We start from the raw sequence: 24,577 nt of genomic DNA on the forward strand, positions 1-24,577 counted from the left end.
CCCACTCATGTCCCACTCAAGTCCCCCTGCACCCCCATCCCCCAGCAGTGAGGGGCACCTGCCAGCAGGCCCCCACTCATGTCCCCCATCACTCCCATCCCCCAGCAGTGAGGGGCACCTGCCAGCAGGCCCCCACTCATGTCCCACTCATGTCCCCCTGCACCCCCACCCCCCAGCAGTGAGGGGCACCTGCAAGCAGGCCCCCACTCATGTCCCACTTATGTCCCCCTGCACCCCCACCCCCCAGCAGTGAGAGGCACCTGCCAGCAGGCCCCCACTCATGTCCCACTCATGTCCCCCTGCACCCCCACCCCCCAGCAGTGTGGGGCACCTGCCAGCAGGCCCCCACTCATGTCCCCCAGCAGCCCCATCCCCCAGCAGTGAGGGGCACCTGCCAGCAGGCCCCCACTCATGTCCCCCTGCACCACCATCCCCCAGCATTGAGGGGCATCTGCCAGCAGGCCCCCACTCATGTCCCCCTGCACCCTCACCCCCCAGCAGTGAGGGGCACCTGCCAGCAGGCCCCCACTCATGTCCCCAGCACCCCCATCCCCCAGCATTGAGGGGAACCCGCCAGCAGGCCCCACTCATGTCCCCCTGCACCCCCACCCCCAAGCAGTGTGGGTCACCTGCCAGCAGGCACCCGCACATGTCCCACTCATGTCCCCCTACACCCCCACCCCACAGCAGTGATGGGCACCTGCCAGCAGGCCCCCGCTCATGTCCCCCTGCACCCCCACCCCCCAGCAGTGTGGGTCACCTGCCAGCAGGCACCCACTCATGTCCCACTCATTTCTCCCTGCACCCCCACCCCCCAGCAGTGAGGGGCACCTGCCAGCAGGCCCCCACTCATGCCCCCCTGCACCCCGACCCCCCAGCAGTGAGGGGCACCTGCCAGCAGGCTCCTACTCATGTCCCCCCCTACATGAAATAAATATGCACAATCATGGCCCACTTCCAAACCAAAATACCACAGCATGCCACCCCACTCTTGAGACACATCCTAATCCACCCCACACTGACATGCCTATCTTAAGACACAAACCAAAAGTCAACTATGTACATCAACACATGCCCGTCACACACACACACACTGGTTGGCATTGATTGTGTAAACCCACATTTTCGCATGCATTAACCCAATGAACGAATCCCACACATGGAACTAAAATATCAAAATGTATTATATAAAAAAGCAATGAAATGAAAGCATAACAAAATAGCAAACATGAAATGAAAAGCATGTGCAAAAGATGAGTAAATGAAAAGTATAACCAATCCAAAGAAATCGGAAAGAAAAATAGTCCAAACTCTCCCTCCACCAACGCAAATCCAAAGGAAACGTAAAAAGAAAAATCCATTAATCCATGGTGAAATCAAAAGAAAAAGTTCAAATAAATCCATTGTTCAACTATGTACAATCCATTGTCAAGGGTCCATGAGCCCAACAAAAGAAATGAAACCTACCTAAGAAACTACCTAATAAAAAAACTATATACAAATGTGGGTGGCATAGTCCATTCACCACAAATCAAAGGAAAAGGAAAAGGAAACCTAACTCTAAAAACTATTTACAATGGCAGAGGGCTAGTCCGACGGCTCACTTCCCGATTTCCCGGGCCAGGGCATCATCGAAATCCTGCTCGATGTCCCAGAGGCGGTCCTCTTCCATGGCCCCGAGGGTTCGCAGGGACGATGACATGTCCCCCATCACTCCCATCCCCCAGCAGTGAGGGGCACCTGCCAGCAGGCCCCCACTCATGTCCCACTCAAGTCCCCCTGCACCCCCATCCCCCAGCAGTGAGGGGCACCTGCCAGCAGGCCCCCACTCATGTCCCCCATCACTCCCATCCCCCAGCAGTGAGGGGCACCTGCCAGCAGGCCCCCACTCATGTCCCACTCATGTCCCCCTGCACCCCAACCCCCCAGCAGTGAGGGGCACCTGCAAGCAGGCCCCCACTCATGTCCCACTTATGTCCCCCTGCACCCCCACCCCCCAGCAGTGAGAGGCACCTGCCAGCAGGCCCCCACTCATGTCCCACTCATGTCCCCCTGCACCCCCACCCCCCAGCAGTGTGGGGCACCTGCCAGCAGGCCCCCACTCATGTCCCCCAGCAGCCCCATCCCCCAGCAGTGAGGGGCACCTGCCAGCAGGCCCCCACTCATGTCCCCCTGCACCACCATCCCCCAGCATTGAGGGGCATCTGCCAGCAGGCCCCCACTCATGTCCCCCTGCACCCTCACCCCCCAGCAGTGAGGGGCACCTGCCAGCAGGCCCCCACTCATGTCCCCAGCACCCCCATCCCCCAGCATTGAGGGGAACCCGCCAGCAGGCCCCACTCATGTCCCCCTGCACCCCCACCCCCAAGCAGTGTGGGTCACCTGCCAGCAGGCACCCGCACATGTCCCACTCATGTCCCCCTGCACCCCCACCCCACAGCAGTGATGGGCACCTGCCAGCAGGCCCCCGCTCATGTCCCCCTGCACCCCCCAGCAGTGTGGGTCACCTGCCAGCAGGCACCCACTCATGTCCCACTCATTTCTCCCTGCACCCCCACCCCCCAGCAGTGAGGGGCACCTGCCAGCAGTCCCCCACTCATGCCCCCCTGCACCCAGACCCCCCAGCAGTGAGGGGCACCTGCCAGCAGGCTCCCACTCATGTCCCCCCCTACATGAAATAAATATTCACAATCATGGCCCACTTCCAAACCAAAATACCACAGCACGCCACCCCACTCTTGAGACACAATGATTTTCCTAATCCACCCCACACTGACATGCCTATCTTAAGACACAAACCAAAAGTCAACTATGTACATCAACACATGCCCGTCACACACACACACACTGGTTGGCATTGATTGTGTAAACCCACATTTTCACATGCATTAACCCAATGAACGAATCCCACACATGGAACTAAAATATCAAAATGTATTATATAAAAAAGCAATGAAATGAAAGCATAACAAAATAGCAAACATGAAATGAAAAGCATGTGCAAAAGATGAGTAAATGAAAAGTATAACCAATCCAAAGAAATCGGAAAGAAAAATAGTCCAAACTCTCCCTCCACCAACGCAAATCCAAAGGAAACGTAAAAAGAAAAATCCATTAATCCATGGTGAAATCAAAAGAAAAAGTTCAAATAAATCCATTGTTCAACTATGTACAATCCATTGTCAAGGGTCCATGAGCCCAACAAAAGAAATGAAACCTACCTAAGAAACTACCTAATAAAAAAACTATATACAAATGTGGGTGGCATAGTCCATTCACCACAAATCAAAGGAAAATGAAAAGGAAACCTAACTCTAAAAACTATTTACAATGGCAGAGGGCTAGTCCGACGGCTCACTTCCCGATTTCCCGGGCCAGGGCTTCATCGAAATCCTGCTCGATGTCCCAGAGGCGGTCCTCTTCCATAGCCCCGAGGGTTCGCAGGGACGATGACATGTGGTCCTCCAACTCCCTGCGAATTACCTCGAGGCACTCGGCCCTCCTCAGAGCCCTCCGCATGGAGTTCTCCACGCTGACCATTGTGAGCCGTGCCTCTTCCACTCACTGCCGCTCCACATCTATGGCATGGCCCAACCGCTGCCACATGGAAGACACTTCCAATCCTGGGTCCTCCTGCCCTCTGGCCGATGCCTGCCCCTCCGATGTTGAAGGCCCCGAGCCAACATGGCTCCCACCTTGTTGTTGCTGCTGCTCTGCCTGTGCCTGTACCCTGGCTCTTGCTGCCTGCACGTCCTCCTCTGGCTGGGGTGCAGTTGTTGAGGTGGCCACCCCTGCTGGACCTCCGACTCCCGACTGTGGCAGGGATGTGTCCTCCACCAGCCTGGCCGCAGGGTCAGAGGCAGCTCCACAGGGTACCCAGGTGATACATGGGTGGGAAGATGGCATAGAGGACGACTGGCGCATAGGAGGTTCAGGTGAAGAGGGGGTCCGAACAAGGTCCAGCAAACGGAGGAATCTGGCCCTGGTGACCCGTCCCAGTAGGTCAACGTGGTCAACGAGGCATTCGAGATGACGTGCGGTGTCCTCACGAAAACACTGCAGGTCACCTTGCATGCCCCGTTGACGCAACGCCATCCCACTCAGGACAGGCTCAACCCGGTCACGGTATAGCCACATCCGCAGGGAGAGGAAGTCCAGTTGTTGTAAGCAGATCCCCTCCCTGAAAACAGGTCTGAACGTAGGCATCCCTGCTGGTGCAGGATTATGCAGTCACAGGATCGGGGACAGAATTACACACAGGCACCTGCGTGGCGGCCTGTGCTGCCTCCTGTCCCTGCCCTGCACTGCACCACTAGCTCCAGTGAAATCCCCACCTCCAGACCCCGTGTCTGTCCCTTCCACGGCCTCCTAATCCAACAAACCCCCCACCAACCTGGATGACTCCGTGCCATCTTCCTCCGTCGGACCCTGTGGGCTGCCCCTTCTGCTGCTGAGGAGTCCAACTCTGACCTCCGCCTCTTGGACCGACCCTCGGCAGCTGCGGCCTGGGACGCGGCACCGGTCTCCTCACTCCCTGACGAGATGACAACCTGGGAGGGGAGCCGGGCCTTGCATCTCCGGCTGGCGGTGCGATCCCTGCCGCCTTGCTACACAGCACCCTCTCCGCCCTCTTCATCAGTTGACGCTGCAGACAGGGAGAGATAGGACACAGGCATCAGGGAACTGTACAATGGACTGATACACACATGACAGTTGCACATGAGTGGCAGTATCAAACTTCAGATATGGCATCACAATCCCCAACACGCATGTCATTTCAACTCACACACATGGGAAATTCCACAGCAATATTGCACCAGGCAGCACCATCCATACACATGCAACAGCATGAGCAGCCGAAGGTGAGCCTGACATCACATGAAACACGGGGAGTGCACAAGAAATGCACACACGCCACCATTCTTACATGCATGTGTACATCTCCACCAACTGTCACAGTGATGAAATTGCCATCCATGTCACATCTGGCATTCAGCATTCTACATATCAGTGTCACATACATCCATGTTGCATCACAGTTGCACACTTGTCAAATACTTGTCAAATACACACACATGCACATGTACACAGGGCAGATACATGCAGCTGGAACCAACATCCATGTGTGACACCACAACCATGTCAACGTACATACACAGTAATTCATACATGTGTCCTCCCACATCTGCATTTGGCCTGCATGCTTACCCACACATACACCATCCATGTGTCCATGTGAGGACTTGCATGTGTCAGCCTCACGCCCCTGTACATACACATCCATACATGGCCCTACAAAAACACATGTGCAACCTGCACACTACTGGCACACCACGACATGCACAGCGTCCAATCAGTATGCATGTACACTTACCGCTCGGCTCCAGATAGGTCTGCCTCTCAAGGACCTGGACGTGGAGCGCTGTGCATACGTGTTCCAGGACCCTCATTTGGTGGTCGGACAGGTGGCCCCGGCGCCCCTTGGCATCCGCTGCCTTCAAGAGGCGCTGGGCCTTGTCGAGGGTCCTAGACCTGAAGTCCTCTCAGCGCTTCTTGACATGTTTGAAATCACGGACTGCCACCCCCTCCTCGTTGATGGCAGTCACGATGTCCATCCAGATCCTGGTCCATCCTTCATAGTCGACGCGAGAACTTCCAAAGAGGGCATCATACTGCCCCAGGACTTGCTCCACCAGGACACAAACTTCCCTGGCACTGAAGCTGGTGGCCCTCTGCCTCTCTGGCTGGGGGTTGCCAGTGGTGCCAGATGGTGGTGTGCCCGACATGGCAACCCCAGAGGCAGGTGTGGGTGGGCAACTGGGTCCTGGGGCTGGGCTGTGGAGCGATGGTATCCCAGTCGGGAGTCTTCAGTTCCAGCAGGGGTGGTCACAACAACTGCACCCCTGCAGATGGCTGATGTGTAGGCAGCAAATAGCAGGGCATGTGGGCAGCAGGCAGGCAGGCAGCAGCAGATGGCAGGTGGGAGCGTGCTCGGGGTTCTGGGAGACAGTAAATCAGCCTTCTGGGCAGGAGCGTGGTCTTCCATGTGTTGTTGCGTGGCCAGCTTGATACGGAGTGATTTGGCATGTGAAAAAATTGCACGTCTGCGTGTAATTCGAGGAAAGGCCCTTAGCACGTCTGTGACATTACGCGCACGGGCGTTTCCCTCGTGACGTGGGAATAGTGGTTCAGGGCGCGTGAAAAAACTGCATGTCCGCGTGTGAATGCGTGTAATCCAAGAAAAAGGCCTACTCATCTGTGACATGACGCGCAAGGGCGTTTCCCTCAACACGGGTGCATGTTCATCATACACGTGCAAAAACTGCACGTCCGAGTGCCAGCACGTGTAATTGGAGGAAAGGGCCTTAGTGCGTACACGCGTAAGTGACGTTGCACCTGTGGGCTGGTTTAAAAGGTACGTGTAGGACGACATTTCCTTGTATGTGCTTTTCGAGGAGAGCGAGTGGGTGAATTCTGTACTTCATGTTGGTTCACACACGATTACTTCACAGTGTTTCAAGTTTGTACTCCCTGTTACCTCTGACAGCGTTCAATTTTTTTGTTGGGCCTGTTTCCTCAAACAGCGTTCACTTCTTCTTTTGTCCTGTCTCCTCAGACAGCGTACAATTCTTCTTTTGGCGGGAGTGTTGCCAACGCGCACACATGCGTCTTTTTCACTTGCCCCGTGTGTTGTGAACCCCTTCAGAGGTCATTGTAGGCTGCGTGTATTACGCGTACGCTTAATTTTGTGTTTCTGTGTGCCACAGCGTAGTGCAGGTTCATTTTTACACGCACGTGGTCTACGAGGGGTTGCGTGCATGTTATTTTTTGTTTTCGGGGTGCCTGTGCGTTGCGTGACCCGTCATCTTCCCCCAGGGATCACAGACAGCCTTGCTAGAGCACTAGGGTACAAATTCCAACTAGTACCCTACCCCTTTCACCCCCAATTGCCCAGGACAATCGTTTACTGCTACTCCCATACGCACAAGAACATCAGTGTCATGGTTAGGAGGTGACCAAGCGGTAAGGGAGGCAAAGGTGGCCGACCTCCAAAAGGTGGGCGTGGTGGGCACGGTAGGGGACATGGCGAGGATTTGCAGGGTGCCCCTAGACCCCCATGTGTGGAGGAGCAATCAGGGACACCCATGCCCCCCCATGGTTGTGGGAAACGTAGCTAACACCATACCAGCTCAACCCTTGTTGGACCAGCCCATTGTGGCACCTGAACCGGCACAGGATGACTCCCAGGCTGACTTTCAGGTCAGCAAGTCTAAGCCACGTGTGGCGGTGCAAGTTTGTTTCAGCAGGCCACGTGGATCTGGGGCAGCTATGTCATCTGCTGCCCCAGGTAGGCAGGGTGGGGAGGCTGCAGGGGCAGCTGTCTGTCCCGGTCCATCATACTGACGTTGCCTCTGCCAACATCACCCTGCACCAAGACCTATGGTCATTGTGCATTTGCACACTCCTAATACCCAGACCACCGGTGCTTCTGCCCCTAGTGACCAGAGCGGCGTAAGCCACTCAGGATCCGCACCACCTTTGAAAAAGAGGAAGAAGGGTGCTCTGGCACTACAGGCTGAGACCCCAGACACAGCTACACATTCCGGCACATCAAGGAAGCCTAGCTTTAATGACACCGAACTTGAAGCACTTGTGGCCTATGTGTCGGCACATAGCTGCGAAATGGTGGTGACTGCAGGGTGCAAGACCACACCTGGTCAACGTAAGGCACACTGGCAGACCATCGCGGACATCATTAGTGCCCTTGGATTTGTGAGCTGCATAGCTGATGATTGCTACAAGCGGTGGAATGAACTGAAACGCAGAGCAAAGAGCAAGCTGGCCTCAAATCATGCTTCTACTCTGGTGACTGGCGGTGGGTCTCAACAAGAGGACAACCAACTCACTTAACATGAGTCTGTTGCTGGAACCTTCGTCACAGAGGAACAGATCCAAGGTGTGGCAGACCTACCAGATTACGACGCATTGTCCGGTGAGTGCCCATGCATGTGTGTGTAATCCATGTGTATGTTGTGTGGGCGACGGGTTCTGATTGAGTGCCAGGTGAGGGTGTGTGCAGCTGAGTGGTGTGGGTCACCCATGTGCTTCCTCCAAAACATTCACTGGCCTTGGATTTGGGTATGACAGTATCCCTTCTTCCCACAGTAGCCATGTTGCGCCACATTACTGCAGTTGCCCTTGAACTGTCATCTTGCAACAACATTGTTCAGAATTTTTCAGTGTTCATTCAGGCTGATAGTTTCAATTCTCCCACTTTTGCAATGCATTTTTCAGCCCTATTGTCACATATGTGACATGCTTCTGTCATTGATTACACCCCACATTGACCCACATTTTTTACCTTGTTATGTCAATGATTAGATCATTCAGGCTGATTGAGTATTGGCCTGCTCACATTGATTTTTGGTGCCTGTTTGTATGTCGTACATGATAGTTGTTTCCTGTAAAGTTTAAGTGACCAACCATTGATGTGTACATCTGCCTGCAATCACTGTATTCTTGTACACTGGATGTGTTGCAGTGAGTGGCAAATGCGTATTTTGTCACACTATGTAGCATTTTTCATCTCATCATGTCCATCTCACATGGATGGCTGACAGTACTCATTCACTGACATATGGCTGTTCTTGTGGAATGTACCATAGCTATGCTACATGCCATCTGTGTGACGGCATGTGTCATGTATGTGTATTGGACATGCCACTCACAGGCTAATGTGTGATGCCAGTGCTACCCAGCATGCAGCAAATGTCTTGCTTTTCCATCTTGGTGTCATCAGTGTGTGTTTTTTGCCTCCCCTTCCAACTCATTGACAGTGCATGCATGCTAGGGTTATAGTCATGTGGGACATGTGTAATTCATGTACTGGATCTCTGCCTTGTCAGGCCTATGTGTGTGCTATGGTGCTCATGCCTGTTTCCATTTGTTGTCGTTCATGTTTTTGAAGGTGATGACACACTTGATGCTGTTGAGGTGGAGGAGATTGTGCAGACCCAGGAGGAATCTCAGGCACGACCGGGCACCAGTGGGGGACGTGGTGTGGTGGTGGGTGAAAATCCTATGTTACTGCAGACCATACTGTCCAGGGGTGTCCCTGGGTGCACCTCACCAGACCTCTATTCAGGTGCTGAATCGGATGATGAGACTTATGTGCCGTCGCAGGTGAGTGTTTCTGGCAGGGATTCTGTTCTGTCCAACCCACCTGTACCAGGGGTAGAACCCTCTATAGGGATGTCAGTGTTGGTTACTCCGCCGTTGGTGGTTACGGATGCAGGGTCACACTCCACAACATCTGATCCTGTTCCTGGGCCAGCAAATCAGACGGGGAATCCAGTCCTGCAGCCTCAGGCAGTGCCAGCACAGCAAGGTGCAGATCCCCTTGCCCCAAACAGGTGTGGTGCCCGCCGACGCGGCGGCCGTACGCCACCAGGCAATACTGTATGGGAGAACGCCATGTACGGTATGGCAACCCAACAGGCAGCATCAGTTGAATTGATGGCTCAGACAATGGAGAGGGTGGCCACTTCCATTATCCCCCCTGAAAGGCAGATGGAGCAACAACAGCCGGCAACAGACTCCATTTGACAATCACACAGGGAAGACATGTTGGCGTCCAACAGGGACCGATGGGCGGCACTGGAGACTCTGTGGGAAGCCATTTCCAAAGAGTCACAGGGCCACAGGGAAGCTCTGAAGGTAGCATTCCATAACCTCAGGGAGACTTTTGTTGAACTTGAGGCTTCCACAAATTTGAGGGAGGACAGAACAGCACCTGGAGCGGCTCACACGTTCACTCTCAGCTGAGCTGCAGGCAACTCGGGAGGAGATCCGGGCATCACGGGAGGCCATGCGTGCAGAAATGCAGGCAACCTGTCTGGTGCTGCATGGGGATCTCTGTGCTATCATACTCCAGAACGAGACCTTCCACACTCCCATGCTAGCTGCCATGGAGGACCATACCAGGGATTTGCGTGGGCTGCCTCCCATAGCACCACCACCTCCTGATGCAGCAGCAGAGGGTGATGAGAGCATCAGCAACACTTCTCCCACAGTAGCATAGCCATGCAGGCCATGAGCCCATGGAAGTGTTTTTTTTTCTCGCAACATCCACACAGGTGCGTGTTGGTGTGCACCCTGACCTCGGACCTCCTGGGTGGCCTCCCCCCCTGGCCTCCACATGGCCATTGTTGATTTTTTTTTTTACACAGTTTGTTGCCTTGTGTGACTCCCGTGGGCATCCACTGTGTATTCCGGCTGGGCACATGCAGGCTTGTCCTGTGTTTGGGTTAGATGCTTGGGTTCCTGACACACACACCCCTCATGCTTCCCATTTCCATGGGCTCGCAAAGGGTGTGACCAAGTGACAGTGACTTACACAGTGACATTGGGCTCCCATGAGCTGTTTGGGCAGTCTGTAGTCATAACTGTGGGGACATCCCTAGTGGGGTTTGTTTTTGTATCGAACACTGCATGGTATATTGATATGTGCTTGTGCATCCATGTCTTCCTCCTTATTCGCAGGTACCTTCTTCATGTCTTCACAAGGCCGTCTCCTTTGCAGATGCAGTTCATGTTGTATGCAGTACACTGACACATTTGCCTGACAGCAACACTGTGGAGTTGGAAGGGGTCGATGTGCTGGCTTATTGAAGTTGTATGACTTACATTACTTTGAGTTTGTACTGTCATATTTTGGCAATGATTCATGCTGTGTTGCTGTATTGTGTCGCTGGTAAGTATTTGGTCATGTGTGCTGTTTGTTATTGATTAGTGGGAGCATATTGTCTGTGGCCTGTTTCCATTTTGACAGTGCACTTTGTGACACTTGTGTCATGGTTTATGCATTCCTTTGTTTGCTTTTACATTGCAGGACATGCCATGGTGTGTTGGGTGGCAGAGATGGGGAGGGGTTGGGTGACATGGCGCTATTTTCATGTTGTATTTTGCAAGGGGGTAGTCATTCATGCATCATAAATGTGTGTCTTTTTGTGACACAGCATTGGTTGTCTTTGGGTAGGTAAGGATGCACACAATGTATCACTTCCAGGTGACCAATCTCAGGCTGGTATGGTTGTGACAGTTGACTGTCCTTTATGTCATCATCATTGATTGTCAGCTGGTATGTGCCAGGGCTGTGTGCACTCCACAGGGGTGTGATTTTAGGTGAAGTAATTAGCCACCAGCTGCGTACGGGCTGCCTCACCATGTGCCCTTTCCCCCCCATGCGCAGCAGCCGTGCTTGTGGTTGGGGATGTGGGGGCACTACCATGTCCACCGGCAGGACCCGGCGTGTTGCAACGTTGTGCAGGACACATGCTGCCACTATAATCCTGCTCACTTCTGCGTATAGCAGCTGCCCACCAGAGCGGTCAAGGGAGCGAAAGTGTGACTTGGGCACTCCGAATGTGCGCTCCACTATGCCCAGGGTTGCAATATGGGATGTGTTGTATCTTACCTTGTGTGGTATTGTGGGGTTCCGAATTGGTGTCATCATGTGGGTGCTCAGAGGGTAGGCACTGTCCCCTGGGGAGGTGATGATGGGTATCATTAGTGGGGTTGTGACATTACTCAGTATCTGACATGCATGCATGTGCAGGGGCATTTATACTCACCAAGCAGCCATGTATCGCCATGCCGCATAGCTTCTAGGTCCCGGTTTAGGGTTGACATTCTGTCATGGGTGGACCCTGGATAGTTGGCATATACTGAGGTGATGATTCCCTTGGCATCACATACTACCTGCACATTGATGGAATGCCAGTGCTTTGGTTTCTGTAGATGGGCTCAGTTGCCCTGGGAGGACGTAGAGCCACATGGGTGCAGTCAATGGCACCTAGCACTTTGGGAAAGTGTGCCACCCCGTAAAAATCCTGTACAACAGCCTGCCTTTCTGCAGGTGTTCTGGGCAGGTATATGTGCCTGCGGACTGATGGGCATGCAGTCATGATGGCCAACACCTGCTGCAGGCAGCGTGACTGCGTGGCACTTGTCCTCTGAAATGAACCAGTGGCCAAGAGGTGCAGTACATTGAGCACCTTTTTGAAGGGGCTCAGTGCTTGGGAGCACAGGGTGGGTGATATGAGGTCATCCTCCCACTCACTCACCAGGTTGAGTATTATGTGAGGTGGAAACCTGTACCTCCAATACACCTGGTTATCAGGCATCCCAAAAAGGCTGGTTCTGGGTGTAAAAATTCTGGCCCTGACTATCCTCCTCCTCTTCCTGCGGTATCCCACGCCCACTGCTGCAAGGAACGGTATATTCATCTTAGCGTCTGAGCTTGTGTTTTTTTTGCGCGCACTTTTATGCTGCGTGGGTCCACGTACGCCTGCTTCGTGCTGGCGTACGTGTTTCGGATTAGCTCGTCTTTTTTGGCGCACGCGTTGGCCCCGTTCGATTCCATGAACACGTGTTGTAGGCACGCGTGTGGGCTTTCCGCGCATTTGCCTCCTGTACTTCCCCCGTGACGCCCACATTTTCACGCGTTGTTCCCCATTCCGTGTGTTACGCCCCGTGTTACGCCTACTTTTGTTGTGTGCGCTGCGCTATGTGCGCTTTCGCTGTGCACGTAGCGCACACTGTTTGATTACGTGTGCGCAAGCGTGCGCATCACAGGATTGTAGCGCACATCCATGGATTTTTTACACGCACGATCTTCCATGAATCGCTGTGCGTGGGTTTCGCTGCGATTTTCACACTTGCGCTGCAATTCGCACGCCTTCGCACGCTTGCACAGGAATTTTCAGCGCACATTAATTCCATGAATCGGCCTGTAAACATTTTCAGAGATCTCATGCCTATTTGAATGTGGTCCAATGATCTTAAGGCTGACCCTGTATTACTCATCAATTATTAAAATGCAAAATACCTAGCTAATTATAAACATCACAGGAGAAGTGAGTCCTTGAGATAATCACTTACCAGAAGCTGAAGGAAGTACATCAATCTTTCAGATTCCTTAGAACCTGGGTAATGACAATGTTACAGGGGTAATTTGAGGTCGATATACATGAAATGACACCTCAGTGGCCACATTGGTTTACACCTTCAGAATGAATATAAAACGGCGGTAAAGAAAAATGTTGAATAAATATATCTTGACCATTGCATTTTACCTTAGGACATAATTAGTCCAACCATTATAGTCATCCAATATCAGACACATGTGCAACACTTTTAGATGTAAGTTTAATATGGACTGGTATCTTCAAAAATGGTTGTTGTGTGCTGTTTGCTGAAAATTATTCTAGCTAGGCACAACATGCACTTGGACATGCTACACATGGAACTAAAATGACAATTAGAAAATAAATGTGATGTTGAAATTCAAAGTCGGAAAAGAGAATGTTTATCATTTGAAAAATGTTAGGTACATTATTGTCTAATAGTTAAGAAAAGAAAAACAATAAAAAATTGGGTGAGAACGAAGCTGGAAACTGTGTGTTTACAGTAGGGTGCAATGCTAGAAGTTATTAATGGTACAGATGACAGAACGTTCTGATCTTTACTGAATAAACAGGGTTTAACATCAGCAGTGACACAGATAGGCGCAATAAATAAGAAGGCATGGCTTAGATTTAAAAATAGAATGTTGTGGTAAAGGCATTCCACCTTTACACATTCTCTAGAGACAATTGGCAGACTGGCATTTTGGTATCACCTACTAGGGGAAAAATCAATAAAATTAGTTCTTTAGTAGTTTTACCGGGCGGCATACTGAGCATGGTTCTTAAGAGTGATACTAGTCTTTGAGAAGCAATGCTTACTAACTTATTTGAAGCTATAATGCTGACACAAAGTGTTCAACTAATCTGGGTTGTTGTTCCTCTTATACATTTCCGATACTGACACAATTTTTTTTTATGAATACCAGATGTTTCCTCCCATATTAGCCAGTTTCCATATTCTTTCCCTTGCTTATGGAGATGACCTAGTCCTACTTGAAGTCACTATGATAAGACTACAGAGGAGCTAAAATGCCATTTTGATATACTCTAAGGCAAAAAAAGCATGTAAATCAAAGGCCACATGTACAGGCAGAAGAAGGTTGAACAGTAAAACGATTTGGCAAAACGATAACAAGAATCTTGAAAAACTTGATACATTTTGTTATTTAGGAATGCACATATATTCCAAAATGAGGAAAGCAGATATTTTTGGTAGATTAATTGATAGATTGATATTTTATTTCTATCGCGCTCATAAACAAGTGTTTCAGAGCGCGACCAGGCAGGGGAGAAAAAACAACGATCTTACTAGGCCCAGTGACATTGAGAACGTTCAAGTGCAGGGTAGAGGGAGAAGGGGGAGAAGTGCATGGAAGGGGGAACAAAAGGAGAGTGTGGAGCGAGAAGGAAAAAAACAAAAATAATAATAAAATAATAAATAAAAAGGCAACAAACAATGGGAGTGCAGCCAGCAAGTGGCAATTGCTGGGTTTATGGCAGCAGGCCGTGTAGGTCTGAAAGTGCAGGAAGAAAAGGGGAGGGCTGTATGGGTACATATACAGACCCCAGTGCAGGGGGTGGCCTGGAGGCAGTGTGTGAGGGTGGCAAGATGAGTAGGTGCCTGGGCCCAGAGGACAGAGGGTGGCCAGGTACATGGTGCCAAGGGAGAGCAGAATCAACAGGGGAGAGGGGAGGAGAAGGCACAAGCAAAGAGGAAGGTTTTGAGGTGCTTCCGGAACCAGAGATGGTTCTCCTCAAGTTTTAGAGTGGCAGGCAAGCTGTTCCAGAGGGAGGCCCCAGCCTGAAGACAGAGATCTACCCCCAGCTTGTTTCATTGAGAAACGACTGACCCTGAGGGAGTTAGAGGTAGAGGAGCGGAGTGCACGAGATGGGAGGTATTTGCAGAGGGATAGCTGAAGGTATGTTGGACCCAGGCCCCAGAAAGCCTTGTGGACAATGCAGAGGGTTTTGAATTTAATCCTTGCATCCACAGGGAGCCAATGGAGAGATTTCAGAGCTGGAGAGATACGATCCCAGGGCTTGAGGCTAAGGACAAATCTTGCAGTCCTGTTCTGGGTAAGTTGTAAAGGACGGAGAGTAGAGGCAGGTAGATTAAGAAAGATGCTGTTGGTAACAAACAAAATATTTTCTAAAAGATTAACATTTCAATTAAACAAGTTTGACAGTAGGAATGGGGACTGAAGTTTAACTGAAGTTTAACCACCAGTATTTACTAGATTGTAACGTTTGGCTGAATCATACAGATGGCATGATCTGGCAAACATTCTGGGGCTACCTCCAGGTTTTCCCATTCATTTGATAAGAATTGAACTTGCACTTTTTTCCTTGAATATGTTCTTAGCACCCGGGGCATGCGCCACAGCCAATCAGCTTGCTCAGATCACATGCTGAATCCCATGATCCAAACCCAAGTTCCGAGCAAACTGCAAGTTGACAGAGTCTGCCCTACCTTCCTCCCTGCTGTTCCCCTTTCCCGACCCAACCCTACCCCACTTACCTGATTCATTTGGCAGTAGCGCCACTGCACCTGCTGCTCCCTCATCTTGGTGTCTATTTTAGGCAAGTATTTGTTTGAATAAAAGGGACACTGCAAGCATGCATCCTGTTCATTCAAACCCATAGGTTACTGTCACCACCCCTGAATTAAAATCTTGGCTGCTAATTTCAACAACACCATTGATAGCGGGCCAGCTTGGTGGTAACACCACTATGGCCCATCGTTAATAGCCTTGCTTTGCATGGGCCAGTAACTTGGACACGGGCTGTAAACACCTGAACCAGCCTGCCGGCTCCGGAGGTATTGCTATATTGAGATTAAGGTTACTGAGATTATATCTGAGTTTATGACATGCAACAGCAAATATGTTACCTTTATTTCTACATGATACCCTGGTGAGAGGAAAAGTGATTTGGTTGAATATGCAAATTTTGATTCTAAAAAACAAACATGCCAGTCGACTTTATGAAAGATGTTTGAAAGAAATACAAAATTCACAAATGGTGTATGAATTTGAGCTATCTAGAAATGTATATGCTAATATCTTGCATGGCTGCCCTAAACCTAGGGAGCTAAATCCCTATGTAATAAGATGTACTTAAAAAAGAAGCATCATGAATGCATGCTTATGGTTTTCAGTAGCCTTTACTCTGAGATGTATTGTGATCTAGACTTGTACTCCTTCGTCTCATAGAATATTTCACTTACACAAAAAAGAGAATATTATTGAGACATTGAAACATCTGTTAATATGTTGTGAACAATTAAATAGGAAACAGTTAAGCATGTTTGGGCAAGTTTCCTACAAAGTGAGTGTTTTTGGCAATGTATTATATCTGGCAGGCAGGTTTCAATAATGTTACCAAAGTTAATTGTCTGTCAATTCATTGAGGAGAAATTGAAATCAATCAGACTAATAATTGGTGTATTGATTTCAGATTCCTCTGAAAAGAATGAAAAAGTATATGTTATACTGAGTTGTTTAAATATATTGTATGTTAATCATTACCTATTGTTGAATACTATCTTTATCTGTATTGAAAGATGTATGTATTTATTTTGATATTTATATTGTATATGTGAATGGCTTAATGTAAACTATTAACACATTAAAGTAGATTTAAAAATTAATTATGCACAATGTCACAGGGTTCATGTGCAGTTTAGTATATGCATTTATGATGTATACGATGTATGACCAAAGTATTTTCGAATTCCAGGGGTAAACATCCCAACTCCTGACAATTGGAAAAATGTGCAAGTTGCTGTTAATAACCCACAATTTAATGACGGGCAAGCAGATAAGGGAAGTGGTAAGTGTTCATTGCATGAAAACTTTTTCATATGAACATGAATATAAAAATATTTGAGCTCATTACAATCACTAAAACTATTTCAGATAATCAATGTGCAGGATGACATGTTAACCTTTTGAACTTTCTTGTTTATATATGCATTGTGAGATCTATGCTAAATGGATTGGGGTGTTGTTAAACCACATTATTCATTAGAAGGTCAATTATCAGCCCAAACATATCAGTACAATGGACACTGCCAGCAAACTAACACCAAACTCAAAATTAAACAATTCAATAAGTAGATCACCAGTAAGCTTCCATATATACACTTCAACATTCCAAATCATATATAAGTATTTTCTGCACTGCAGCTGTGTTCATGCAATATGAAACACGTTATACAAAGATATAGCACATACACATATCCATTGATGAGATCTGAATAGCAAAGCAAATACACTGGGATCTCTAAATCAATTAATGCTTGACACCAATGATTAAGAATAGAGACTAGTTAGAGTGTAAACTAAAATGGCTAACAAAACAACCATCTAGCGAAGGGAACTGTGCCCTGGTGACTGGATATTTTAACACATAACTGCTAACTGTACTGAAATTGATCCAATACTTTGAATGATCCAACATGTCAAACATTTCATTTCAGAGAATCATTAGAACAACCTCGCATTTCTCCTCAGTCAGATAATGAGCCACCACCTCCAACATAAAAGATGATTTCTCAGCCATGGTCACAACCTTCTGCACTCTATTTGAAGTATTTAAACTGTCTCCTGTACGGATCATTTTGGTGTGCTTTTCTCCTTTAATTGAATTGACTTTTTTCAGGTTTCAAAGCTTGTTTGTATAACGTTTACTTGCTTATCAAAATGGGACTACTCATGGTAGGAAATAGGATGTTTTGTTCAATGGGTCAACTTGAATGATTCTGTAACATTACTATTGTATGAGTCCACACAAGTAAACATGTATTGGATGGGTAACATCATTTTGTGGTGAGGAAACAATAGTTGTAAGTTTCACAAATCTATTTGGTACAATCTGGACTCTTAAAGAGAACCGTTTTAGCGTCTACCAGTTTCTTTAAAGAGCACCCTGAGAATGGAAACCATGTTACAAAATGATCAAGCTTGACTTCTGTGAGCTCTTCTGAAAGATCTTAGAAGATATTAGAGAGATAGCACCCTTGTTCGAGGCTGCAGATGGCTAGTAACAACCCACCATCCCAAGCCAAAGTAGGCCCCAACAAAGCAATGACTGGCTAGGGCTCTGTGAAGGCCTGGCAACGTTACCAGTCCTTTCTCCCCCAGAATACAGAAGTTATTTCTAGTCCCACTTTGGGGCTTTCATCTTAAGTGTTATTAGTTCTTTTTTTAGGGGAAAATTGCACTGTGATGAATGCCCGCAACCAAATTAACTTTTAAAAGAAAACACACACAAATGGCTACCACAGAATACGGATAGGTAGTCTGGGCAGGCTAACAAGGTGCGACACAGCTACTGGTAAATGCTTAGGGACACACAGTTGTCTAGGCAGGCTAACAAGGTGCGACACAGCTACTGGCAAATGCTAAGGCATAACAAAGTTGTCTAGGCAGGCTAACAAGGTGCGGCACAGCTACTGGTAAATGCTAAGGGAGCACACAGTTGTCTAGGCAGGCTAACAAGGAGCACACAGTTGTCTAGGCAGGCTAACAAGGTGCGGCACAGCTACTGGTAAATGCTAAGGGAGCACACAGTTGTCTAGGCAGGCTAACAAGGAGCACAAAGTTGTCTAGTCAGGCTAACAAGGTACGACACAGCTGCCATGAGTGTGATGTCGCAGCAGTCTGGCATGGTGGGGCAGGATGCAGCACAACCTTGTTTGCGGTGACCTGCTGTGAGCATGCAGTTATACAGTCAATTATGCAGGCAGAGAGTTGCCATGGATATGCAGTTATACAGGCAGAGAGGGCTAATTAAGTGTGGCGCTGTTAACAAGGCTACAGAAGGTTCACCATTGTGCGCACAATTATGTTGGGTTGAGCGGTTTCCTGAGGTGAAAGCCCCGGGCTGAAAAGTTGTTTGGCGCCTGTGTGTGAGACAGGGGGGCAGGATTAGGCGGTCGCTATGTTCCGGTGGAGGTGAAGGGGGTCTAGGGAGCTTGCAGTAGACTGGCCAATCAGCTTGTAAAGGTTGTAGGCCCAGGTGTAGGCTTTGATTGAATTAAGGGGGGGGTGTTCCGTGACAATGTAGCAAGCTGAAGATGTGCGGTAGGCCAAATGTCGGCAATACATGCCCAGCAATGGTCAGCATTGCTGGGCATGTATTGGTTTATTGGTTGCGGACTCCATGCACCAAGAACAGGGGCAAACAGGGTCTTCAGTGTGGGCCTTTGGGGTGGTGCCGGCATTCGCCTGCCAGCTTGGTATTGGCCCTGTTAGGGAGAATTCTCCGGAATGGCTAATTTCCCCTGCCCACTGAGTCCTTCAGCAGCTTTGCTGGATTTCTAGGATTTATTTTTTTCACCTGGTAAGAGTGTGAGCCTTTTTTTCCCACTCTTACATGTGTTTTAGGCTATGTGTTGTACATTTTTGTGTTCATGGACTGTAGAGTCTCACCTTCTCCATAGGCATCATCTTTTTACTGTGTGCCACACAGCACCTTTAGTGCAGTGACACAGGGTTGTCTTTTAGACTTCCCACTTTAAACTCCATTTCTGGGACTGACTACTGTCTCCCAGAGACATGTAAAGTTGCCATTGACTTTACTAGTCTTTTTTAAAATCACAGACCCAGTACAAACTAACTTCAATGGAGTACTGGAAAGGGTTAATAGTTATCCCTTTTCGTCTGTTTCTCATGGAACATTATTTTGTTCCAATTTCTTTAAGATTCGGCTGGTGGCAGTGGTATGTACCATTTCTTTCCTACCACGGTCTATGAAAATAGCCTAGGTACTGTTTTAGGCTATGTTTGCAGCCTTAAACTTTAATTCGCTGTACCCCTTTTCATTTTATTTGGTTCAGGCTGGGTTTATTTGCCATTTCTTTTTGTAAAGGTCTTTCTTGTGTTTTACTCTGCGCGCCAAATCAGGTTTGGTTCCTTTGTTTGGCGTCCTTTGATGGGCTTCTGCAAAGAAAGCCCTCCTCAGGTGCCTGAGAGTCTAGGGTGGACAGGATGTAGAGACTCTTTTTTGATTAGCTAGGTGACTGTCTGTCAGGAGAGCCACCCTGCTGTGTGATTGACAGCCAGGATGTGTGTGAATGGGGGAAAACTGCATAAAAAGCAGGTCTCTGGGACTTGGAAGGCAGAATCTCCACTGGATCAAGAGAACCGAAGAGAAGCTGAAGGAAGAGGATGGCTGCAACTACTGAACCTCCCGGTGAAGCCCTGCTGCGGGTCAGAATCTCCTAAATTCTGATGACGGAGAAGATCTGATGACGGAGAAGATGAGCTGGTGGGACCAACCAGTTCACTAAACACCAAGCAAGGCCTCCCTCTCCTGGTCGCATTTGCTGTGCACAGCTGCAGTGCACCGGATAGCCAGGAGGACCAGACCCTGTTTGGGTTTTAAGGAGCGCACCTTTTATTCGTCGCTTTGCTCTGCTGCTGGTTTCTTCCCTGGGCAGTGCAGGACCCTCCAGTCTTCCTTCGTCTTGTCAGTCTGACAGTTGCTTCGGGAACTGTGAGCCTGCAGGACCAGCCATGAACTTCTGACTCAGCTACAGCATTCTTCCTCTAATAAGGTACTGTTCAAATCCGGTTGTTCGTTCTGTCCGAACGCAGTGAACGTGTTTGAAATCTTTTGCCAATCCAAGGGCTTGTCCTTCTCTACTCTTTTAAATAACTTTTCTTCCGACCAACTTCGTTTCAAACTTTTGCCAAATACTTAACCATGAACTACTCTGAACTGTGTGATCTTAAGCAAAGACGCTGACCCACTAACATTGGCTCAGGCCTATGGATTTGAATCCTAGTTGTAGTAAGCATTTTCTAGATTGCCCTGCCTACTTACGTGTTGGTGCTTATTGATTGTTGATAACCTTGTCTTTCCCTCCCTTTTTAAATTGCTGGAGTGCCATTTTGCACACACTTAATTTTGAGCTTAACTTGTCCAGAATTCATTGGGTGGTGTGTAGTGTATTAAGATTGTTATTTTCTGCTGCTTTACATTAGTGAACTGTTTTACAACTGATGTGTAAATAAATGTATATTCTTTTACTCAGAAACCTCGAGTCAGTGTTTGCTTGAACCATGGTCATTGCTGTCCTTTGTGTAACGTCTGATACTGCTCACTTTAATCTTGGGATAAGTCTGGCTGCTCAGCCATCACTACCACTTTATTGTGTAGAACAGGCTTGTACCAAAGGTGAATTTGTACTTGCACTTGTAGTCTTAATTGTATGTGGTGTTCCCAAAGGATACTGCATATGATTCTGCCTAGCACTGGTGTACATTGGTGAGGATAAAGTATAGTGATTAAACTTAGAGTGCTGCTATTATCTTGGCTCAACTAACCACAAGGATAAACACCACTAAAAGCAAGTTTTAATCATGTCTGATATGGAAATCTCTCTGTTAAAGGCAAAACGTCCAAATTAATTGAAAGGTTGTAAGAGAAACAAAGTCTGGGGAGTGGGTCTGAAACACCTTCCCCTCCAGCAAATGTGTAAAATAATCAGGATGATAATATGTCAATTATTATGTATGAGTTAGATGAGGCAGATGTGTCTCACAATGTAGGCTTTACTGCTAGTCTACCTGCTCAGCAACCTCAACCTTTGTCCACTGGGACCCCTACAGGTCCTACACTCAGTCCTGAATTCATTGCTCTAGAAAAGTTGAGGCTTGAATTGGAATTCAAATGTATCAATGCTGAAACTGAACAAAAGCATCAAGAAGTTAAGCTTATACAAATGGAGTTGAACCATGCTTTAGAAATGAAAAAGTTGTCTATTGAGAATGCTTCTCTCCCAGAGTCTTCGAGGTCTTCCAGTCCTAAGAGACCCTGTATGCCTAAAGAAATTGTGGGTATGTATGACGCTAAGCTTGATATTTTGGATTGGTTGGCAATGTTTGAGTATAATCATGGGATTCAAGACATTACAGGGAATCAGTTGCTTCCTTGGCTCTTCTCTAGGCTACGCACTGTTGCATCTGATGTTGTGATGGAGTTGGGGGAGGTGGATAGGGTGGATTGTGAGTGTGTGAAGCTAGCTTTAATTCCTAGATTTGGGAAGACCCCTTTCCAGTACCTTTAGAGGTTTAGGACCATCAAAAAGCATGATGGTACCCCTTGGGCTACCTGGGTATGTGAATGTTTGAAAAACTTAGATGGTTGGGTTAAGGGTTACAGAGTGAACACTTATGAAGGTATGAGCAATCTTGTTATGTTGGAGTCAATTTATGATGCCTGTTCTCCTGAGCTCAGACAGCATTTGGCTGATTCTAGGGAGATAGATCCAAAGAAGTTAGCTAAGGCTGCTGACTTGTGGGTTGCCAACAGGGCAATTCACAAGGATTCTGGGGCAACTCAGAAGAAGGATGAGGGAAATCAGCCAAAGAAAGATAGGGACAATTCTAATACCTCCAATCCAAAAGAGGGCCCCAAACAAAACAATAAGGAGGTCAGAACAAACCCCCATTCATCAGAACATTTGGGAAATGTTATGTTTGTGGGTCAACTGACCATGTGAAAGGGGATCTCAGACGTAAGGGTAAACCTTCAGGGGTCCCTTCAGGGGTCCACACAGACTCCTTAGCCTTCTCCCCAGGGGAAGAAGTACCAATGTCAAGTGGAAACTACTGGCTGAAAGAACCCATGAGAGTCTCAGCTAGTATTTCTTTAGTGTCCCTGGGTTGGTGGGAACAACAGAATTTAGATGTCTATAATTCCATCCCAGATAATACTAAAAAGTATTATAAAGATAGTGTTCTTGTGAATGGCCATTAGACCCCTGCCATCACAGACACTGGAGCCAGCATAACTGTGGTTTATGAATCATTTTTCAAGGTAGAGTATGTTGCTAAGGCACCCAACCACCTAACGAAGTTAGCTGGAGGCCCTGTGCAAATGCTTCCCCAGTTACCAGATCTCATCTAGTGGAATGACATGACTGTCAAGATACCTGCTAGTGTGCAGAGTGAAGTGCCTGGGAGAGTGCTGTTGGGTAATGACCTGAACATTCTTGGAGTTGTGTCCAGTACCCCCAAGCCTCCTAGTTAGAGGAGACAGGAGCTCACTAGAGCTGCAAGGGATACGACATTGAGAGGCTCTCCGGGGTAATTGATGGAGGAAACAATCACCCCTACTCCACAGGAGTTGCTCACTGCTATTTCAGGAAAGAAAGAGGCAAAGGGGAAACCTAGGACCTCCAAAAAGAAAGCAGATAGCACCCCTGTGCTTCCAACAAGGACATCCCCAAGATTGTCCAAAGTCACACCTGTAACTCCTCCACCTGCTGAGGCTGAGTGTGAGGTACAACACTGTGTAGTTGGTCCAGTCTCTGAAGAATCAGATCTGGAAGAAGACATTACTCTAGTTGGAGATCTGGATCCTTTTGACAATCCTGAGCTGCAGTCTTTACTGGCAGAAGGTGGACCCAACATGGCAGACTTCAGCAGAGGACAAAGAGAGTGTCCTACTCTTAAAGGTCTTTGACACCTGGCAGCTTCTTAACTTGATGGGCAAGAAGTTGGGAAGCATAGGTTGCACTGGAAGATGGCCTCTTGTACAGTGAACCGACTGAGTCTATCCCTGGGGACTGCAAAAGAATTGCAGTGCCCCTAGAAAACAGGCTCTGGTTCCTACAGTTGGCCCATGAGATACCTTTGGCTGGTCATTTGAGCTTCAAAAAGACCAAGGAAAGGCTCTCCTTATACTTGCCTAAGATGGGTTCAGAAGTTGACAAATTCTGTAGGAGCTGTCACACTTGCCAAACCTCTGGCAAGAGTGGAGCCAAGAATGTGGCACCATTGGTGCCTCTCCCAGTGGTGTGAGTTCGTTTTGAGAGGGTGGGCATTGACATTGTTGGTCCTCTTGACCCTCCCACATCTTCAAGAAACAGGGTTATCCTGATTGTAGTAGACCATGCTACTAGATATCCTAAAGTGATACCTATGGGAACTGTTACAGCTCAGGCTGTGGCTAAGGCTCTACATGGTATTTTTACCAGAGTAGGGTTTCCTAAGGAAGTTATATCCGACAGGGGATCCAATTGTATGCCCACTACATGCAAGCCATGTGGAAGAACTGTGGTGTCACTTACAAGTTCTCTACAGCCTACCATCCACAAACAAATGGACTGGTAGAGAGGTTTAATCGTGCTATGAAGAGAATGATAGGTGCTTCAGAGGAACTCCTTAAAAGAAAGTGGGACCTTCTACTGCCATGCCTTCTCTTTGTTTATAGACAAGTCCCTCAGGAGGGAACTTCTGTATGGTCATCCAGTCAGAGGTCCTTTGGCCCTGATTAAGGAGGGATTGGAGAGTGCTCCTTCCTCCAAGCCAGTCAGAGTGACTGACGTTGTGATAGGTCTCCAGTGGAGAATGTCACACATGATGGCAGAAGCTAGTAATAACTTGAAAGCAGGTCAGGATCTGGTCAAACATTTGCATGAACATGGTTGGGTTTACTCAAGAACAGCTTGTACTAGTTATGTTGCCAACAAGGCAGATGGCCTTGAAGGACAAATGGATATCATCCTTCAAGGTAGTGGGTAAACATGGTGAGGTGAACTATCTGGTGGATTTAGGCAGACCTAAGGAGGATCCCAGAGTCTTTCATACCAACAG

General features: G+C 48.3%; 1 protein-coding gene across 1 annotated transcript in view; it reads left to right on the forward strand.

The window, feature by feature from the left end:
* LOC138480534 (uncharacterized) overlaps positions 1-24,577 on the forward strand; it is a 1,133,492-nt gene that overhangs the window by 639,193 nt on the left and 469,722 nt on the right. The window contains exon 8 of the mRNA XM_069612286.1: positions 16,707-16,799. Within this exon, the coding sequence (XP_069468387.1) occupies positions 16,707-16,799 (93 nt within the window). The remainder of the gene's footprint in view (positions 1-16,706; positions 16,800-24,577) is intronic.

The sequence above is a fragment of the Ambystoma mexicanum genome, chromosome 5p (assembly GCF_040938575.1).
Source record: "Ambystoma mexicanum isolate Mex_15411 chromosome 5p, UKY_AmexF1_1, whole genome shotgun sequence".
NCBI lineage: Eukaryota > Metazoa > Chordata > Amphibia > Caudata > Ambystomatidae > Ambystoma > Ambystoma mexicanum.